This window comes from Crotalus tigris, unplaced genomic scaffold (genome assembly GCF_016545835.1).
Source record: "Crotalus tigris isolate CLP2741 ecotype Arizona unplaced genomic scaffold, ASM1654583v1 scf7180000023606.2106662, whole genome shotgun sequence".
NCBI lineage: Eukaryota > Metazoa > Chordata > Lepidosauria > Squamata > Viperidae > Crotalus > Crotalus tigris.
Window position 1 is genome coordinate 715,473 of NW_024100074.1, and position 20,322 is coordinate 735,794.

At 40.7% G+C, this 20,322-nt stretch overlaps 1 protein-coding gene across 4 annotated transcripts in view; it reads left to right on the forward strand.

Annotated features, from left to right (window-relative positions):
- Positions 1–20,322, forward strand: part of NIPA2 (NIPA magnesium transporter 2) — a 72,358-nt gene that overhangs the window by 2,660 nt on the left and 49,376 nt on the right. For 2 of the 4 annotated variants that reach the window (XM_039319625.1, XM_039319626.1), the window contains exons 1-3: positions 11,000–11,034; positions 18,127–18,357; positions 19,645–19,701. In XM_039319625.1, coding sequence (XP_039175559.1) covers positions 18,219–18,357; positions 19,645–19,701 — 196 coding nt within the window. In that variant the 5' untranslated portion in view covers positions 11,000–11,034; positions 18,127–18,218. Of the gene's footprint in view, positions 1–10,999; positions 11,035–18,126; positions 18,358–19,644; positions 19,702–20,322 lie in introns of those variants that run through there. The other 2 variants (XM_039319623.1, XM_039319624.1) reach the window with 2 other exon arrangements.

Here is a 20,322-nt window from a genome sequence, read left to right on the forward strand (position 1 = left end):
AACCATACACATGTGACAAACATTTCATATGAACTTGTTATAGTGTAAGTATCTGTTATTATAAAAATGATATATCACTAGAAAGAGCAATTCATTATACAGCCTGTTACATCTGTAATAGTCCCATAGTGCTTTAGTAATAATAGAACATATAAATAATATCACGTGCCACTCATGAATTGCTTTCTGTAACTTTCTAACATATCCAGACAAAAGTTGCTTTGTTAAGATAAAGTTGAAAGTTGTAAGCACAATTGTTTTATAAAAATGCTGAGTTATTTTAGTATTCTTCATAGAGATACCAGGGCAACATTTCTATATATATTCATTTTGCTAATGGCTTAAACTTTGCATCTGGATAAAAATTCTCTTACTAGAACACATTGATATAAACAACAGTGTTTGCTAGATAACATGTTTTTTAACAGTTCTTTCAATAATCTGTTTCAAATAAAGTATATTCCTCACTTAATAATGATAATTGCGACTGGAATTTCTGTTGCTAAGCAATGTGTTTGTAAAATGCAACATCACATGACCACACTGCTTAGTGATAGCACTTCTGGCAGTCCGTAGTTGCCATCTTTAAGTGAGGACAGTGCAGGTGTCAAGCAAGAACCTCACACAATTGTGATTTCTGATTTCCGCTGGCTTTCCTGTTGACTTTGCATGCGAGAAATCTGTAAGGGAAGTGACTATCAGAAACCCAGGCCAGTTGTTGTATGCCTAAGTCATGAACATGGGATCATGTGGGCCCTGCAATGGCCAGAACTTCAAAAATTAGTCGTAACTATCAGTTGTTCAGTGCCATTACAATCTTGATCAAGTGGTCTTTAAACTAACACCACCTATAGAGGTTTATGGGAGTCAGTTGTTGCAGTGATTAAAAGTGCCAGGTTACAACCTAGAAGACTATGAATTCTAGTCCTGTCTTAAGCAAAAAAAAACCAAAAAACAGCTGGGTGACCTTGGGCCAGTCACACTCTCAGCCCTAAGAAGAAGGCAATGGCCATCTACTTCTGAAATCTTGTCAACAAAACTGCAAGGACTTGTTCAGACAATCATGACGGATCAAGAGTGACTTGATTGTACACATAAAGAAGAGGAATTACAAATGATACAAAAGCTTTGAGTTGTTAGTCACAAAGAATCTGAACTGGAATAAATGTTATTCATCTTGATTTATGTGATGGCCCCATCAGAAGCTGGTTCAGAGGAGCTAGAACTGAGACCATCCGACGAGGATGGAATGTCTCCCCAGGAACATCCAGAGAGCCTGGGGCTGAAGACAATGCAATCCCAGGCCCATCCAGTATTGGGGGAAGTGGTTGACCAGATGAGGAGCCGCCTGCACTAATGAAAGCAGGGAAGGATCAGCTGCCAACGATTAGTGCCGATGAAAGGCAACATCCCCTCCAAAAACGAACAGCTGCCTCCCCTGTCCGATCTGCAGGTACAGAGAGCGGAGTGAAGGGAAGCACAAAGGAGCTTTGCAATGCTACTCACAAAGAAGCACCCCGCCCCTCACAAGGAACATCTGGCGTGGGATGATTTGGCCAGATGCAGGGGGAAGGTGCATTTGTCAGGAACAACCGTTTACTTCGGTGCACACTTCCCTGGCCCTCATAAACCCTGTTTTGTGGACTGGATAGGTTATGTAAGCAGGGGGGAAAGTATCCTAGATTTTGGAGTTACACCCATCAGTCTGTCCAGCATAGCAGTTAATGGTATCTGAATTTTCCAATAGTTAAAGTAATATTTGGAGCAGGGAACCATAATTTTATGAGCTTCTAAGCACATTAGAAATCCTGATAGATACTTATAAAATGGGTGAATACAGATAGTCCTTGACTTAACAACTGGCTGCTTAGTGACCAACGTTCCAACGGATCTAGCAAAGGTACTTAGGAACCAGATGTGAAGTTCCAACAGTTGCCCCCACTGTTACATAACCACATTTCAGGCGCTTGGCAACTGGGCTGCATTTATGACTGCAGCATCCTGTGATCATATGACCCCACATTTATTAAGATTTTGCTAAAAACCAACATTTACTTTTGGAGTGATTTTTCTTTTTTGGCAAAACTGCATCCATTGGTTCATGTAATGACCGCAGCATTCGCTTAACAATTGCTTCAAAAAGTTATAAAATCAGGTTGATCACAAGACCAATCTGCTTTACAACTGTCACAAGTTCCGACCATGATGGAGTCTAAAAAGAGAGCCCTCTTTGCCATTTCACCCATCCTGTGGAATATTTTCCCCCTGGGTGTGAGGCAGGCCCTCACCCTCTTGGCCTTCCGAAAAGGAGTTAAAACTTGGCTCTGTGCCCTCATTTGTGGAGCCCAAAAGAGCATGCAGCTGTGGGGCTGGTTGGTGCCCTGAGAACCCTCCCTTCACCTTTTCAATGGATTTTTAACAGGGCTTAATTATTTTTCCCTCCTTCTTAAAAAAAAGTTTTAATTTTGAAATTTTAGTTCTGAAAAGTAAAAAAATATATACTGTTTTTATATTCTGACAGTTTATTGTACATCATTCAGAGTCCCTCTTTGAGATAGGTAATTTAGAAATGCGAAAAAGAAATAAAAAATAAATGATGGTCAGACTCCATTACAAGACTATTTGTTATGGATATTAAAAAACTTCTTTCTGTGAAGCAAGTAGGTGAGACTGGATGAAAAGTATTTTGCTCAAAACAATTTAAAATGCAGAAATGAGTCTGATTTCCAAAATGCAAAACTATTGTTTTTGAGCTCAGGTTTCTGTACCACTTGATAGAATCAAGAAAAGAAACTAGTGACTTCCGGTTCCGAATTGTGCCGCCTCTAGCCACACGAAGAGACTTGTCTCCTCGTCGGTTAGCTTCCCTCCTCCGGTAGATCCTTATGCGGGTCGAAAGTCGTCCTGGAGGGTGCGACTTCTTTCGAGGAGGCTTTGCTCAGCTGCGGAGGAGCAGCGGCTCCTCCAGCTGCCCGAGCTATCTCTGAGGGCCGATGGAGAAAAAGATCGGCCAGTAAAACGGCCGATCACCCTGCCATTTCAAACCGCAAGTCAAAGAACATCTAAGCTGTAAGAACCCCCGTGGTGAATCCGGGTGAGACTTTTCCTTGTTACTCTCTCTACTCTATCTTGTTTTTGTGCCTGTAAGAGCCTTGTTGGAATTATTTCCCTGGCTTGAAAAAGCAGCTTCTACATCAGTGGTTCTCAACCTGTGGGTTGGGACCCCATTTGGGGTCGAACGACCATTTCACAGGGGTCGCCAAACAACGCAGTCTGCCATTTTTTCCCCTTTTTCTTAGCTGTGCTACTCCCTTTTATTCTATTGGCTTTTGAAAGCCAATAGAATAGACTCTCTTGAATAGAGTCTAATTCTATTGGCTTTCAAAAGCCAATAGGAATTGTCCAGGCTGTCTCTGCCCTGCTGAGCCTGCCAAAAGTCCCATTCTGCAAACGGTGCTGCACCAGTTGAGTAGTCCTCGACTTACGACCAGTTGGGTGTCGTGGCATTAAAAAGGTTGAGAACCACTGTTCTACATGTTTGGGAAGAAAGGCGTTGTATAAAAATAGAACAAAATTTTAAAGACTATATTTTATTTCCATATTTTGGGGGGTACAGAATTTTTTTTTTCTCTTTCTGAGAACTGTACTATCATCCTATGCTGGAAGATTATTTCTTTTTTCACATTATACTTTAAAAGAGAGAAAAAAGGAAATGATGCCTGCAAAAGATAATTTTTTAACCTACTGAGGACATCTAGTGGCGAAAACGTAATACTGCAACTTCTGGTTACTCTTTGAAGATGGAATAGACCTGACCTTCAAATTATTTTTAAAGAGAAAAGATAAGCTGTGCAGCTGTGGGAATTGTGGGGGTGGACACTGCTTAACTTTATTAAATATAGCCTCCACAAAAAAGAAAAAAGAGACTCTTTTTAATTACTATCAAAATGGAGAAACCTCAGTTACAATTAAACTGTAAACTTATATTGGAAAAAATTTAAGAGGCTACTGCAGAAATATGTGCTACAATGAAAGAGTTTACTCTTTAAGATCTAGAAATCTCACTTCAAACATTCAGACTGATGTCCAGACTACATCTGACTATCCTATAAATCAAAACATACTAGAAGAGGAATCAACAGAGATAAAAGAGGAATTTATTCTATCTTATACACTTTCCATTTGTAACTTTGAAGAACAGAAGAAGCAAAGACTGAGATTTGAAACTACAAAGCAACGATGCTTTAAGGATGAGAGAAATAGATGCCTAATGCAGAGGATGGGACTCCTATCCTTTTAATGGCCTCTGCAAGCAACAAAAATAGATCTACTGGCTGAAAGGAAAGCTTGGTTATGGAAACCTGTCTGGCACAGAAAAAAAGCTAGAATCAGACTGAAAAGAGAAATTTAAAATTGTGTAATGGATTAAAAGGCAATGTTGGATTTATGGATTGTTTTAAGGATTAAGATTTAGAGTTAGAAGTAAGGAAAAAATATGTAGGAGGGTGATTATTAGAATAGATATTTTAAATAGATTAAGAATGTACCTTTTGGAATAATAAGTTTATTTTGATGAAAATTATTATGCATTGGAATTGAAAAAAATGTTGGTTTTTTAGATTTGGATGGTTTCAATAATTAACTGAGTGTTTTAAATTAGTAAAATGACCTTTCTATATGATAACATAGATATGATAAGGCATGATAATCAATTGGATGAAATTTGAATTTTGTTTAATGAATTGAAATGATTTAAGGTTTAACATTATTTTGTTATCTTAAAGAGATTGATCGATTGTGGGATTATATATGCATAGGATAGATTAATATTTTATTTTAATTAGGATATCTATTGTGTAGTGGAAGAAGAAATAAATGAGATTGGTGATAAAATGAGGGATGTGAGAGATTAAGAATTAGAATATATCTGGAAGGGATACCTGAATTGATAACTTGTTGATTTAAAGTTAAATTTGATTATGGTAATTGTAAACTGACAAAGTTTTAATACAGGTTTAGCAGTAATAGAACTTTAAATTAGAAATGGAATACTTTAAACGTATTATGTTATTTGAACGAAATAGAGAAGGGACAATGAATGTATTTAGTTGAGTTGTTTATATATGTTTTCACTTTTGAATGTTTGATTAACCAAACACCACGGTGTGTCCTGAGTACTTTTTCTTAAGAATTAAAAAACCAATAAAATGTGTTTTAAAAAAAAAGAAAAGAAATTAGTAAAGAAATGGGCCCTGGGATGAGCTTGATTTTACAAATGATAAAATTGTCCCAATACAGTACATACAATTTTGAAAAGGTACACTTAGAGAAACATGCATGAACACTAACAAACCCCAGACAATACCTCTTTCCTGTCCCCATACAGCAAGGCAAAATATTAGCACACATGTTCCAGATCTCCAGAACATTTGCAACCATCAACATTCTACTTTGTTTATTGTTCTGTTTTTTTTAATCATATGATATGGGGCTTAAAGTGAAGTTCTGAAATAAAATGCTATTAGAGACTGTTGTGAATGAGGATCATCAGGAGCTTGGCCAGCACCAAATAAAACCTCTATGGACAAAATTTTGCAGACCTCACACTTAGATGAACCCATGTAGTGAAAAATATTTTCTACTATCTTAACCCATGAAGCAGCCCTGTTCTGTCAGAGGAGAACTCTATAGTAATCCTGAGATTTATTTCAGGCTAAGCAAACATTAGAAGAAAGAATAGAATAGAATAGAATAGAATAGAATAGAATAGAATAGAATAGAATAGAATAGAATAGAATAGAATAGAATAGAATAGAATAGAATAGAATAGAATAGAAAATAGAATAGAATAGAATTACAGAACAGAAAATAGAATAGAATAGAACAGAACAGAACAAAGCTGGAAGGGGCCTTGGAGGTCTTCTAGTCCAGCCCCCTGCTCAAGCAGGAGAGCCTATACCATCTCAGACAAGTGACTGTCTAGCCTCTTTTTAAAAATCTCCAGTGATGGAGTGCCCACGATTTCTTAAGATAAGCTATTCCACTGGTTAATTGTCCTCACTGTCAGGAAGTTTCTCCTTATTTCAGGTTGCTTCTCTCTTTGATGAGTTTCCAACCATTGTTTCTTGGCCTGCCCTCTGGTGTTTTGGTGAATAATTTGACCCCCTCTTCTTTGTGGCAGCCGCTCAAATACTGGAATACTGCTATCATGTCTCCCCTATTTCTTCTTTTCTTTAGACTAGCCAAACCCAAGTCCTGCAACCGTTCTTCATATGTTTTAATCTCCAGGCCTTTGATCATCTTAGTTGCTCTTCTCTGAATTTGTGGGAAGAATCCAGAGAAAGAAATATTTTGGGAAATATTAAAATGGCATAATATATTTCCCCAAAGGCAGAATATATTTCCCCAAAGGATCTTAAAGGCAGAAACTAACCCTCCCCCCAAGTCTCTCTACCCCAAACGGAAACCAGGTCTGCAGAAATGCAGATTTGATAATCTTGTCAGAAAGATTGGAGTCAGGAAGCTGGGATTAGAAAGAAAGATTCTTAGAATCAACAATCCCTCACACCAAAAAATCCAGCAGTCATCAGCCCCAGCCACAGGGAAGCAGGATATGACCTTTGGGACATAATAGGATTAACCCACCACCATCAGAATACCAGAAAGGTACACTCAGACTCAAGTCAAAGTTCATACCACAGGAACAACTCCAAACAAAAGCCCAAGAAGGTATAAAGACCCACTCCTTACTACATGTGGTCAGTTTTTTTCCAGAACCATCTACAACCTTCTTTCTAAAACAGTCGCCATGTTGTTTATTCCCAGCTTGGACTGGACCCTGATGAAGATTTTTTCCTTCAACAATTTGGTGACACAGATGGGACTCCAAGCTAACCTCTCCAATGGACTGAGAGTGGTAAGCCCCATCTTGCTGGCAGCAGACCCCTTGTGTCTGGATGGGTTTCCCAGGCCCTGCCCATGTGGAGCAAGGATAGTAAAGAGAGTTTTGAGTTTGAGCTCAAGGGCTGCTTTGGAAAGAAGGTGGATACCTCTACATTTTAACTTTGAAAGTCCAGGGGAGCAAAGTAAATGTGTGTGTGTGTGTGTGTGTGTGTGTGTGTGTGTGTGTGTGTGAGAGAGAGAGAGAGAGAGAGAGAGAGAGAGAGAGAGAGAGAGAGAGAGAGAGAGAGAGAGAGAGTGTTGGATTGTGCTCCCTCTGGCCTTTCCTAACCGCAGAAAGGATCTGTTCAAGTGACAGACCCTGGAAAGCATGGGGGTTGGGCCAAAGTGCAGGACCTTTTGTTAGGGAAAAGGGAGAGGCTGTGTGAAAATGAAATGGAACGAGTCAGTGAAAGAGTCAAACCTGGCAAATAGCTGAAACCACTGGTCAAAGTTCCACTCTTCTAGAAGGGACCCTCATACTCTGTGAAAAGGAAGTCTTTTTCAGTGGTATTGTGCTGGTCTGGGCTTTTATGATCACATTTTTTAGAGTTTCCCACGCTTCTTGGGTTGGTTTCCGCTTTAGGTTTTTCATCCATGGGACCTTTCCTAGGTTGTCTCCAAATTTGTTAAAGTCAGCTTTTTTGAAGTTTAAGACACTGTTGGATTGTTTTCTGTTGCTAGTGTTTGTGTTATATTAAATTCCAGTATGACATGGTCACTTCAACTCTCTCTATCACTTCTCTATTAGTGTCAAGTCCCCAAATCCTTATTTTTTTCTCTGCATGTGTGCTCTTGTTTGGGGCCTGCCATTCTGCTGGGAGTGGGGGGGGGATTTACTTTCGCTTGGGATAACTTTTGCTTTCTGCTTTTCCTCTCCTGCCCCTATCCACTTGAGAAAAGACTGGGTCCCTCTTATCAGGGAGACAGCTATGGAGAAACAAAACTGGAGAAGACCTTGAGATGTGTGCCAACTGTGCCAGTTACCCAAACATCGTACCACCTGTGGAATGGCTGGATTTCAAATGGACACTATGACTCTGGTGGGAGGAGGAAGATTGCTAGTTTAACTATACCATTTAGGCAGGCTTTTCCCCAGATCTCGCCTTGACTTCCCTACTGTCACTAACCCCTAATTAAAGTTCCTTTGAGACAATGCCTGTTTTAAGAGTTCTGCTTTCTTGGGTGGTTAGCTGAGGTGGGGCCTTACAATTAGAATTAAGTCTAGTATGGTTTTATGTCTAGTTCCCTCCTTCGCTTCCTTCCATTACTTGGAAGGCAGGAAATAAAACAGGGCTGGAAGGAGACAATATTGACGAATTAATACTTTGTGAAAGTCGAATGGTTGGACTCTAACCTTAGACAAAATGCTTTTTGTAGCAACCGTCATTGATGGCTATTGAACTTTAGTCATAGATGACTGAAGTCCAAAGGGAAAGAAAGTATTCTTAGACATCGTAAATGTAGAATGTTAAAATGTTAATATTCTACCTTTATGATGTAGCTGAATAAGAACGTTTAGGAGGATAATATTCCTCATAGGGCTTTTAAACAGTAATGCTGATTCCTAGTTTGTGTATTGGGAGTACTTCAGTACAGCACATCATGAATGATGCAGTAGATTGCAATTAATATCATGGCACATTCAGACTCAAAGACCAAGACAATTTTGGAAGCCTGGTTTGAAAAACCTTTCTTGTTTGGAAATTGTTATATATGGAGTCATATTTAATATTTGTTTTTTTAAAACAAGGGTTAATATGTGTCATCTTTATTGCATTGCATATTGATGAAGTGCCATCAAGTAAAGCATATTGTGATTGGCCTATGGGACCAGACTTGGTACACCTAGTGTTTATTTATATCTGTTTATCTGTCTATCTATATTTATATACTTGGATATAGAACAGTGGTGGTAAACCTATGGCACGGGTATCAGAGGCGGCACTCGGAACCCTCTCTGTGGGCATATGTGCTGTTGCCCCAGCCTTGCCTCCCTCTGCGACCCCCTCCTTTCCAGCAGCCCCCCTGAAGGAGTCGCCCCTGAGTGTGGCCCACACTGACCAGCACAGCCAAGGACATGGCAGCCAGGCAGCATATACAAGACTCTGCCCTCAACACCCCATCATGCAGTTGATACTGCAGGGCACGGGCAGAGGGTGTGGTGCCATAGCGCTGCTGGGCTGCCTGGGCGATCTGCAGTGGGCCCTGGAGGCAGTGAATGGTTCTGTGGGCAGGCGGGGCGAAAGATGGGGGGCAGAGCGGGGGCGAGGCCAGTTTTTGGGCACTCAGTCTCTAAAAGGTTTGCCATCACTGATATAGAATATTGAATGACAGTAATAGTTTTATCTTGAAACATTGTCATATTCAGATAATACACATCTGCATTCAATATGAATAGTAAAGACTAAATGGTAATTCCATGTCGAAATATCCTAATGGCCTTCATGTAGACTTTTTAATGCCGTAATGAATAACAATGCTGGCACATAACCAAACATCCATGTCTTTTGTATGGACCAATATGTGTATAGGTGAGGTCTGTATAGTCCCATTTATGCAGCTTGAAAAAAAACTCTTTCATGTTTTGTATAATTAATTTAAAATTTACATTGAATCAGGGAGTGTGGTTTGCTCTGTGGTTCAGATTCTAAATATATTTTTTAAAATAACTGGATCAAAGAAGCTTACTTTGATTGGGTTATTAACTAAAGTTTCAACTATAATCTTACAATCTGGAATTTCAGTTAGTTTTAGCTTCCTATGCAGCCAAGCCATTGTTTACAGTACAGTACAGTCATCCTTAACTTACAATCAAAATTGGAGGCAAAATTTCCATTGTAAGTCAGTAAGATGTCATGTGACCCCCACCCATTTACAATGGAAGTCTGGCACTCTTCCTTGTGGTCATTAACCAAGAATGACAGGTCCTTAACAGAATATCCACTCCAATTCAAGCCCTTCTGGGCTTGGTCCTTTCCAGCCCCAAGGTGCAGTAAGGTAAGGGACTGCTTCCAATTCCCCCCACTCACTTATTTCCCTCTATCTCTGCCCTTTGGCTGCTCAGCATCCTGCCTTGGGAGGCAGCAAGCAATGCCCAAGCCATGCAGCTCACCCAATTGCTTTCTCTCCTAATTCCCTGCACCAACTTTTTGCACCTCACTGCCTTTGCTGTCTGCTTTTCAGTCTTTTCACTACTTCCTCTTCAGACCGTTTGCTACATGTAGCCAAAAGCTGTCTCAAAAAAAGACAACGCAGGAGAAGCTGGGTCTGAAAAAGAGGCAGCAAAGACAGCAAAAAGGTGCCTGTTCTGGGGCTGCTTACTACTTCACAAGGCAGCATGTAAGGATAGTCAAAAGGGCATAAATGGGAAGAGATAGGTAAGTGGGGGGAGTTGAAGGGCTACTGTGGTCAAGTGCCTGAATTTTGATCACATTTATTTATTTATTTATTTATGAGACTTATATACCGCTTTAAGTGCAAGCCCTCTCTAAGCGGTGTACATCAATAAGCAATGTATATATATATATTTACATTGCCCCCAACAATCTGGGTCCTCATTTTACCTACCCCGGAAGGATGGAAGGCTGACGCAACCTTGAGCCGGTGAGATTTGAACCGCTGACCTGCTGAACACAGTCAGCTAAAGTGGCCTGCAGTACTGCACTCTAACTGCTGCGCCACCTTGGCTCTTTGCTCATGGCCACAGGGATGCTGCAACAGCTGTAACTTTGGGCACAAGTCATAAGTGCATTTTTTCAACAACATAAATTTGAAAGATTGCTGAACAAATGGTCATAAGTTGAGAATGACCTGTACAATTTATGACTGAATTTCATGACACAAATAGCAATATATGCATTTCAGGAACTTTATTTGGGGGAAAAAACCGAGGAGAATATACCGTTCTTATCTCTGTAAATAGCTTACAGAAGAGGATACTATATATGACTTCTCATAGACAGTCTTAAAAAATTGGGAAACTTATATACAACATAATGTATGCCAAAATTCAGTTTGGCATTTTTTTCTTTTTTAGCATCACTTCTTTGATTAATAATACGAAAGACAAATGGGTTGAAAAATGTAATCAAGGTAAGGTACTGCTCTTTATAAGAATATTGGTTTAATTAAAATGTTCAGGTGATGAAGAAATCTGTCTTCTTCAGAAGAGAATTATGTACCATTGTGTCTAATAAAATACTAAAAGTTGGGAAACTAGGAAAAAAGTAGATGCTTATAAAATTAGAAAATTCTTTCAGTTTCAAGAAATTGTTTCATCTTCTCTTAAATAATAATATTAATAGTATCTACTGTACTGTTGAAATAGCTAAAGTAGCCCCATCAAACATACTAAAATGAAAAATCAAGTGTCAATTTTCCATTCTCCAGCATGATGAATGTAGAATCCACCAGTCGTTGGGTAATCTCAGCCTTCCTGCTCAGATGAGACTAAGTCAGAACTTTAGCCACGCCTCCCTCTGGCTGTGCCTTCCCAGTTTTTGACTTAGTCTCAGCTCAGTAGGACGCAATTTATTTGGCTCCTCTCTTAGATCAGGTTGATTTTTTTCTTTTTTTCTTTTCAGGATTGATTAGATAGTTGAGTTAGTATTTATAATCTATATTCATTAGAATTTGTTTTCTTCATTCAATTTGGCTCCAAATTTGACAAAGTTTTGAGTTGCAGTTTTAAGTTCATTTTCGGCTCCAACGAGCCTTGCAGGCTCGTTATGAGCTGAAAATCGGCCATTCCGGATCACCGAAGCAGGTTTAGCTCCGGTCCCGCTGATCAGCGCGAAAGTAAGGAGGCTTGTTGTTACTGGTGATTCCTCAGAGCTCGGTTAGGCCGGACGGCCTCATTCTAACCGCGTCGTTGCCACGAGGTCTCTTCTGAACCAGGCGGCGCTACGGATCGCAGCGGAGGCTGCGCGACAATTGCAAGTTTTACTACCTCTTTTAGCGAACGGGGAAAGAAAGGCCCTATTTAAAGTTAGCTCCCTCAGGTTCCTCCTCAATCCGGACAGACCTAAATAGCCTTTCTGTTGAGTGTTTCCTGGCACGGTCGCCATTTTGAGAGGCGAGGAATTAGCAGCCGCTATTTTGAGATCATTAACAGGCGCGGCCGCCATTTTGAAGGTACCTCATGTACCTTAGGGGTACTGTTGGGTCTGCTTTCCAACTTGTTTCAGCCTGTTATATCAGGCTTCTAACGGGGGGACTTCTCCAGCGTTCCTTCAGGCCAGAATTCTTTACATTATCAAAGGAGAAACCAGGCAGAAGGGTGCGGCCGCCAATTTGAATTTCATTAATTGATCCTATTTATTCATTACATCACATCTTCTATTTCTTTCTGTATCACTCTGTGAGGGGGAATTTTAATTAGAATCCACCTGTTCCAATTAGTTTGTGGCGCTGTGCCGCAAGGCCTAGACAGGCAGTTCTAGTGAACTGTCTGGCTGTTTGCCATTGCTGTTGTTCAGAGCATGGGATTTTCCCTCTCTGACAACCAGATCTGCGTCTTGGCTTCCCCCCATTTCTGGACATCTCCTACCCGGAATATCCAGGGTGCAATGACAGACAGTGCATCGCTCCAGGCATCCCAGGACTCTGAGGTTCCCCCTGCACAAAGAAAGCGCAGTTCATCTGATTTGGAAGCGGGGGGAAAGAAAAAATCCAAGACAAAGGCCCCATCTTCAAAAGAGACCTCCAAAGCAGCCGAGCGAGAGGCCTTGAGGAGACATCAGGCACTGGAGAAAGAGTTCTCCAGAGCTCAAAGGCTCATGTCCAGGGAAGCAGAAATGGTTCCCCCCGTTTCACTGGACCGCTTCCCATTTGAGCCTCAATTCGCACCTTCCCATGACGCCCCTAGGGCATGGTCTCCTCAGGGGGAAACTGAACAGGCTGGTCCCCCTCTTTCTTCCTCTTCCACAAGCACCTGAAGCCACGTTCTACAGACCAACAGGACATATGGTTGGAGCAGTTCTAGGCATTCATGCACCAGGCGTTCGCACAATTTATGGCCTCCATGGGGCAACGGCCCTTGCATGTAACACCTCCTCCACCCATACCTTTGCCTCAAGCAGGGCGTGCTCTGTTAACCGTCTGTACCAGTACAGGGCTCTACCCTTTGGTCTTTCATCAGCCCTTCGGGTATTCACAAAGATCTTGGTGGTCTTGGCAGCTCATCTCAGGTTGATCCCGGTGCGCGTACAATGTTATCTGAACGATATAATCATCCAGTTCTTTCTGTTCAGCTCAATCGGACCTGGAAATCACAATCAATACTCTTCAGGAGCACGGGTTCTCCGTGAGCTTCAAGAAGAGTCATACAATCCCCTCGACTCGACTCCTTCACTTAGGAGCAATAATAGATTCACATCTTTGCAAGGTTTATCTTTCTCAGGATCGCAGGATCAGTATCCAGACACTCGTCCACCGGGTTTGGAGAGAGAAGGTAGTTCCTCTGGTCCAGCTGTCGCAGCTGTTGGGGAAAATGTTCTCTTGTCTGGGAATCGTTCCGTGGGCCAGACTACATTCCAGAAACCTCCAGTGGTTTCTCCTCCCTTTCCAGAAACAAGGAAGGTAAGAGTTCCACACCACACACTGTCATCACTTCTGTGGTGGACTTCATCCGCAGTGACCAAGGGATCCCTTTTCAAGGAGTCTCCCAGGCTCACCTTGACCACAGATGCCAGCCTGTTTGGCTGGGGTGCCCATCTACAGACTCATATGGCACAGGGTCAGTGGTCTCAGTCGGACTTAACCCACAACATAAATTGGCTCGAACTCAGGGCAATTCATTTGGCACTCCGTCACTTCTCCACCCTCGTGGCGGAAAAGCACGTTCTAATACTAACGGACAATGTGGCAGCCAAAGCACACGTCAACAGGCAGGGAGGGACCCGGTCATGGTCTCTCATGCTAGAGGACTCTGTGGGCAGAGTCCAATCTGGGATCCATCTGTGTGGAACACATATCGGGAGTGGCGAATCGACAAGCAGATTCCCTGAGCAGGGTTACGGTCGACCACTCGGAGTGGCGCCTGGACCCGGCTCTGTTCAGGGAAATCTCGGTCAGATTTGGTCAACCACAATTGGATCTGTTTGCCTCCCCGACAAACTCCCAACTGCCCAGGTACTTCACCAGGTTCCTGTCCCTGGGGCGGAGGGAACAGATGCTCTCCGAAGCGAGTAGCCCAGGGGACTGCTTTACGCATTCCTTCCCCTTCCTTTGATACCGGCAATCATCCGCAAACTTCTTCAAGAACAGGCGGAAGTAATCTTAGTTGTTCCACAATGGCCAAGGTGACCGTGGTTTGCCGGCCTTGTGGATCTGTCCCTCTCTCTGCCGTGGAGGATTCCACCATCTCTCTCAGGGGAATCTTCAACATCCAGATCCCCAGTGGCTCCAGTTGGCCGTCTGGCACTTGTGCGAGAGAGTTTAGCTAGGCAATCGTATTCGTCCGGGGTGATCTCGATGATTCAAGCCTCGAGACACACCTCGACCAATAGAATTTATGATGCCACGTGGAGGAACTTTTGCGCGTGGTGTACTAAGTAGAATCTTAGACCGTTGTCGGTCACCATTCCTAACATCTTGGACTATCTTTTGGAAGGTATAAATAAGGGATTGTCACATAGCACCATCCGCAGACAGATTGCTGCCTTATCAACGATTCTTACCTGCGACAATCAGGTTCCATTATCGCAACACCCAGCAGTGGGCACCTTTCTTAAAGGAGCAGTTAATGCTAGACCGCCTGCGGTGCATCATTATCCCTCGTGGGACTTACCAAGGGTGCTGCACGCTCTGTTATCTTCACTGTTCGAACCCATCCAGTCTTGCTCACTTCAATTCTTGTTTCTGAAGGTTGCCTTTTTAGTGGCCATCACGTCTGCCAGACGTATTTCGGAACTGGCCACGCTTTCGGTCAGGAGCTACTTGTGCACCTTTTTCGAGGATAGAGTAATCCTTCGATTGGACCCTTCTTTGATCCCGAAAGTCAATACCTGGTTCCATAGGTCCCAGGATCTGGTTCTTCCTGACTTTTGTCCTAACCTGTCACATCATCTGGAGAGACAGTGGCATAAATTGGACATGCGCAGGGCCCTGAGCCATTATGTTAAGCGGACCTCTTCCTTTCGTAAGTCAGAGGCCCTGTTCGTATCTTTTCAACCCTCTTCCATGGGTCAGAAGGTCTCTTCTTCGACCATTGGGCGATGGATTAGAGCATGTATTGCTTGCGCTTCTCAGTCACAGTCTCTCGCAGTTCCTACACACATCACCGCTCACTCCACACACAGTGTGGCCACGTCAGCGGCCTGGTCTACCCAGGCTTCTGTTGAGATCTGTAGGGCAGTGACTTGGTCTTCTCCCTCTTCCTTTATAAGGCATTACAGGCTTGATAAATTTGCTGCGGCAGATGCCTTGTTTGGTAGAAGGGTTTTACAACAGGTAGTTTCTTCTCAGGGGACACAAGCCTAGACTCTTTCCCCCCCCCCCCCCCGGTAGGGACATGAACGGCTTTGGTATGTCCCACCGATGGATTCTACATTCATCATACTGGAGAAGGAGCGTTCTTTTACCTGAACGCCTTTTCTCAGCATGATGATGTAGAATCCACACCCATCCTTCATGGCCGTCTAGGCAGGTGTCATATTAGGAGGAGCCATTGCGTCGGACTTTGTCATGAAAGCTTCGCCTCGTCAAAACTGGGAAGGCACAGCCAGAGGGAAGCGTGGCTAAAGTTCTGACTTAGTCTCATCTGAGCAGGAAGGCTGAGATTACCCACCGACCAGTGGATTCTACATCATCATGCTGAGAAAAGGCGTTCAGGTAGACAACGCCCCTTTTGAAAGGCATTGCTATGAGATGAGTTAAGATAGTACTTATTTCCAAAGCAATATCATGTAATACTACTATGAAATACAAGATAAATGCATGCAGTCTGTTCGTCTCTTGTTTTTTTTTTTTTTTTCAGGATAATCGTAGTGCTTTCCTGATTGGGTATGAATGGGTTTTTTTTTCAATGTGTAGATAAGATGATGTTGCAATTTGCAAGAATGTTCTTGTTGACTTTTATGACTGATCAGTTAACATGTAGCCAAAATGATCAGGAAGTTCAATTTTCACTTCCTTTCAGTGGATCTTTATAATCACACCCTGCTGTTTCTCTGATAAAGAATTATTGTGCTCGCAGTTGGGGTTTCAGGGGTTGGTATTCTCTTTAGGGATTTTATTATTATTTTGCCTTTAAAAGGTCACTGAAAGTTTGGATTTTTATCATCTTTCTTTTTTAGACCAATACTCCTGTCTGAGTACTTTTGATCACTTGTTTTGAGAATCCCAAAATCTTTTCAGAACTTTTGATCAGAAGTTATGTAAGAATTTTGGACTTTCCAGTGAAATGTACCTAAAAATTAAGATTTAATCTCTTTTTTTAATAATAATAATGATAACAACAACGATGATGATGATGTTGGAAGGGACCTTGGAGGTCATCTAGTCCAATCCCCTGCTCAGGCAGGAAACCCTATATCATTTTAGACAAATGGCTGTCCAATCTCTTCTTAAAGACTTCCAGTGTTGGAGCATTCACAGCTTCTGGAGGCAGGTTGTTCCACTGGTTAATTATTCTGTCAGGAAGTTTCTCCTTAGTTCTAGGTTGTTTCTCTCCTTGATTAGTTTCCATCCGTTGCTTCTTGTCCTGCCTTCAGGTGCTTTGGAGAATAGTTTGACTCCCTCTTCTTTGTGGCACCCCCTGAGATATTGGAACACTGCTATCATGTCCCACCTCATCCTTCTCTTAATTAAACTAGAAATACCCAATTCCAGCAACCGTTCCTTGTATGTTTTAGCCTCCAGTCCCCTGATCATCTTTGTTGCTCTTCTCTGTACTCTTTCTAGAGCAGACATGTCAAACGCACGACGTCTCAAAACTTTTCCCCCATTGCCGGCACTGAGGTGGGTGCAGTTTCATGATGACACGTCCAGCCTGGGGGCCAGCAGTTTAACACCCCAGTTTTAGTGTCTCAACATCTTTTTTACATCGTGGTGACCAAAACTGATGCAGTATTCCAAGTGTGGCCTTACCAAGGCATTGTAAAGTGGTATTAACACTTCATGTGATCTTGATTCTATCCCTCTGTTAATGCAGCCTAGCACTATGTTGGCTTTTTTGGAACCTGCAGTACTCTGCTGGCTCATATTTAAGTGATTGTCCACTAGGACCCTGAGATCCCTTTCATAGTTACTACTATTGAGCAAGGTACCTCCTAAACTATAACTGTGCATTTGGTTTTTCTAGCCTAAATGTAGAACCTTACTTTTCTCACATTCTGTTTCTAATCAATATCTTTGATTAATTGAATATTATCTCATTTACTAAAATGTTCATTTCATTTATTGTATTTTTATTTGGTATAGTATATGCTTTCATTATATAAAATACCACTATTTTTCTTTCACTTTTCATTGTATAGTGTCATACCAATCAATTTTAAATTGATTATCTTCTTAGTGTATTTCTGTTTTAGATGATCCAAGTTGCTTGATAAATTGCAATATTTTTGAAAACCTTCCAGAATAGAACTCAGTGATAATTGAATGCAAGAAACACAACTCTGAGCCCACAATCAAAATTTTCTATAGTGGTGTACTCACTGATAGAATTTAGTAATTGACACACACAAGAGGAACCTCTCAAACAATTAGGATGTAGACATGATCCTATAAGTGAGGACATAATGTGGATAACAAAAGTGTCTGTTTCTGAACAAAATTTTAAAAAGAGATCTGAAATTTCTTGAACTGAAAAATTCAGATATTCTGTGTTGAGAGATTTTTTTATGTGCTCTTTCTGTGTTGGCAGAAGTGGGACTAACTCTACTATTGAACCAGTGGGACTAACTCTACTATTAGTTGGGAAAATTAATTCCTTTACAGAATAAATGTATACTGTACAACAGTTTGAGAACAGAGGATTATCAGGACCATATGAAGCAAATTAATGCTTTTAATTCATTCTTAATTGAAATGGATTGCCTGTGGGCCTATTTTTATCTGGAACTATGCCTTCCGCTGAAATTAATGGAGAAATCTTTCTTTAAAAAAAAAAGCTTGAGTTATGTACCACACTACATAATTGATCTCTATGATATGCTGGCTTATAACATATACTTCTTTTAGGTTCCAGTTTGTCATCATCTTGCTTCCAATATCAGCAGCAGCTTTGTTCCTTGATCAATGTGACAGTTTGGAAAACCTTAGCAGTTGACGAAATGATTGAGAGTCGGGGAAAATATGATTTCTATATTGGGCTTATGCTGGCAATGAGTTCCAGTCTTTTCATTGGAGGGAGTTTCATCCTGAAGAAAAAGGGTCTCCTTCGATTGGCAAGAAAAGGCTCCATGAGAGCAGGTAAAATTTTGAGTTTGTTTTTCTTTTTTTTAAAAAATACATTTTTGATTAAATTTGCATAAGCTATGTAAGATTTTTTTTCAGTTTAAAAACATCAGTTTTTAAATAGGTATTCTTTGATTTCATGCAGAATCTGGTATAAAGGACAAAATTCCAAGTGCTTATTTCAATATTTTAAAGCTAGTTTTCAGTTGTATTTTCAGCTTCTTCTAAAATCTCAAAATGTGATTTTGGTTTACATGATGCAAGAAAAGTTCCTGTTTTTTTTCATACTTGCTTTAATTATTGTGAACATCATTTTTAATGTTGTGTAAATGATTGAAGGCTAAAGTGAATAGGATAATACAAAGTTGAGGCCAATTTTTTCAGCTTTTTAAAAAGTTTTTGAGGAGAATTTAAGATTTCCCCCCCTATAAATTATGTTATCTGTTTTGGAGTATGTATTGTATTTACTGTGTTTCCTACCTCAAAATCGCAGAAAGCTACACAATAGATGTTGGGCAAATATGATTAGCTGGTTTCTGGGGATGCACAAAGACCTGAAACCTTAGATTTCCATCTTTGTGTTAACATCCAGCTTGAGTATCCAAATAAAAATTCAGGATCATTTCTTTTCTTAAAAGTTTACTGTTTATTGAATACATAGCATAATTATGGCAAGTTAAAACTAACTCTAAAATCCCAAGGCATCAGACCATAGCATATAACAATAACTTTTGCAGCCAAACCCCCTCATGTAAACAAGTTCTCTTTGTTATGGGAAACGTCTGCTGTCTCCTTCACATCTGCTAGAATGACCTTGAATGTTTTCCAGACTGCGACTCTTAGCAAGCTTTTGTAGAACTGGAGAGGTTTCATTTCTCTGACTAACCCATTCAAAAGCAACATGTTTCCCCCCCCCCTTATTCTAATGGCAAGATGCAAACAGGCACTTAGCTGCCAAATTTTCACTCTTGACACTTTGGTCATAAATTGTGAATGAAAGGACTCACTACATCCTTGCTGATATGGTGGTTATTTTCACTCTAAAATGCATAGAGACTTATTTTTTCTAACATGCACACAAGCCATTGGACTTTAAATCATGCCTTATCAATTGGACTTGATAGAGACAGTTGCTTCTTTGTAACATCTTTAATGACCATCAATAATACTGACTGGCTATTAACTTGGCCAGGAATTTTTAACAAGTAGCGTGGCATTTTTACAAGAATTTGAACATGTAATTTTAAACTATAGTAATCTGTAATAGATCATAATAACATTCTTTTCTTTAAAAAAAAATAGGACAAGGTGGCCATGCATACCTTAAAGAGTGGCTATGGTGGGCTGGACTCTTGTCAAGTAAGTACCTGGAAAAACTAAAAACTGTCTGTTAGCATAACCACTAATTCCTACATTGTACTAGGTCTGGTGTAGTGGCTAAGGTACTGGCACAGAAACCAGAAGATTGTAAGTTTTAAGCCTAAAGAAAAACTGGTGGGTAATTTGGGACCAATTATTGTCTCTCAGCCCAACCCGCCTCAAAGGCTTATTGTTGTGGGGAAAATAAGAAGCAGAAATATTTATTACACGTTTGCTGCCTTGAGTTGACAGACAGAAATACAGACACACACACATATACACATGTAAGTATGCATGTATGTGGCATGATAAAAAATATAATAATAACAATACTAATAATACAATTTCTGAAATCAGCCAAAAAGTGATTTTAGTAGGAGTAGGCAGTAACAATGGACCGAAAATCTTTTAACTTTCTGATCGAAAGGCTCAATGTTTCTAGTGGAATTAAAAACTTACTAAGATTTTTTGATTAAAGATTAATATACAATACATAAAAATAGATCAAAAATTATAATCTGGCATTCTTTTCAGTGAAATCCAAATATTTAATACTAGATATGGAATGATCATATCCAAAGTGGGCAAGATTTGGGCTGTTGATGGCTCCTTAACTCAAAT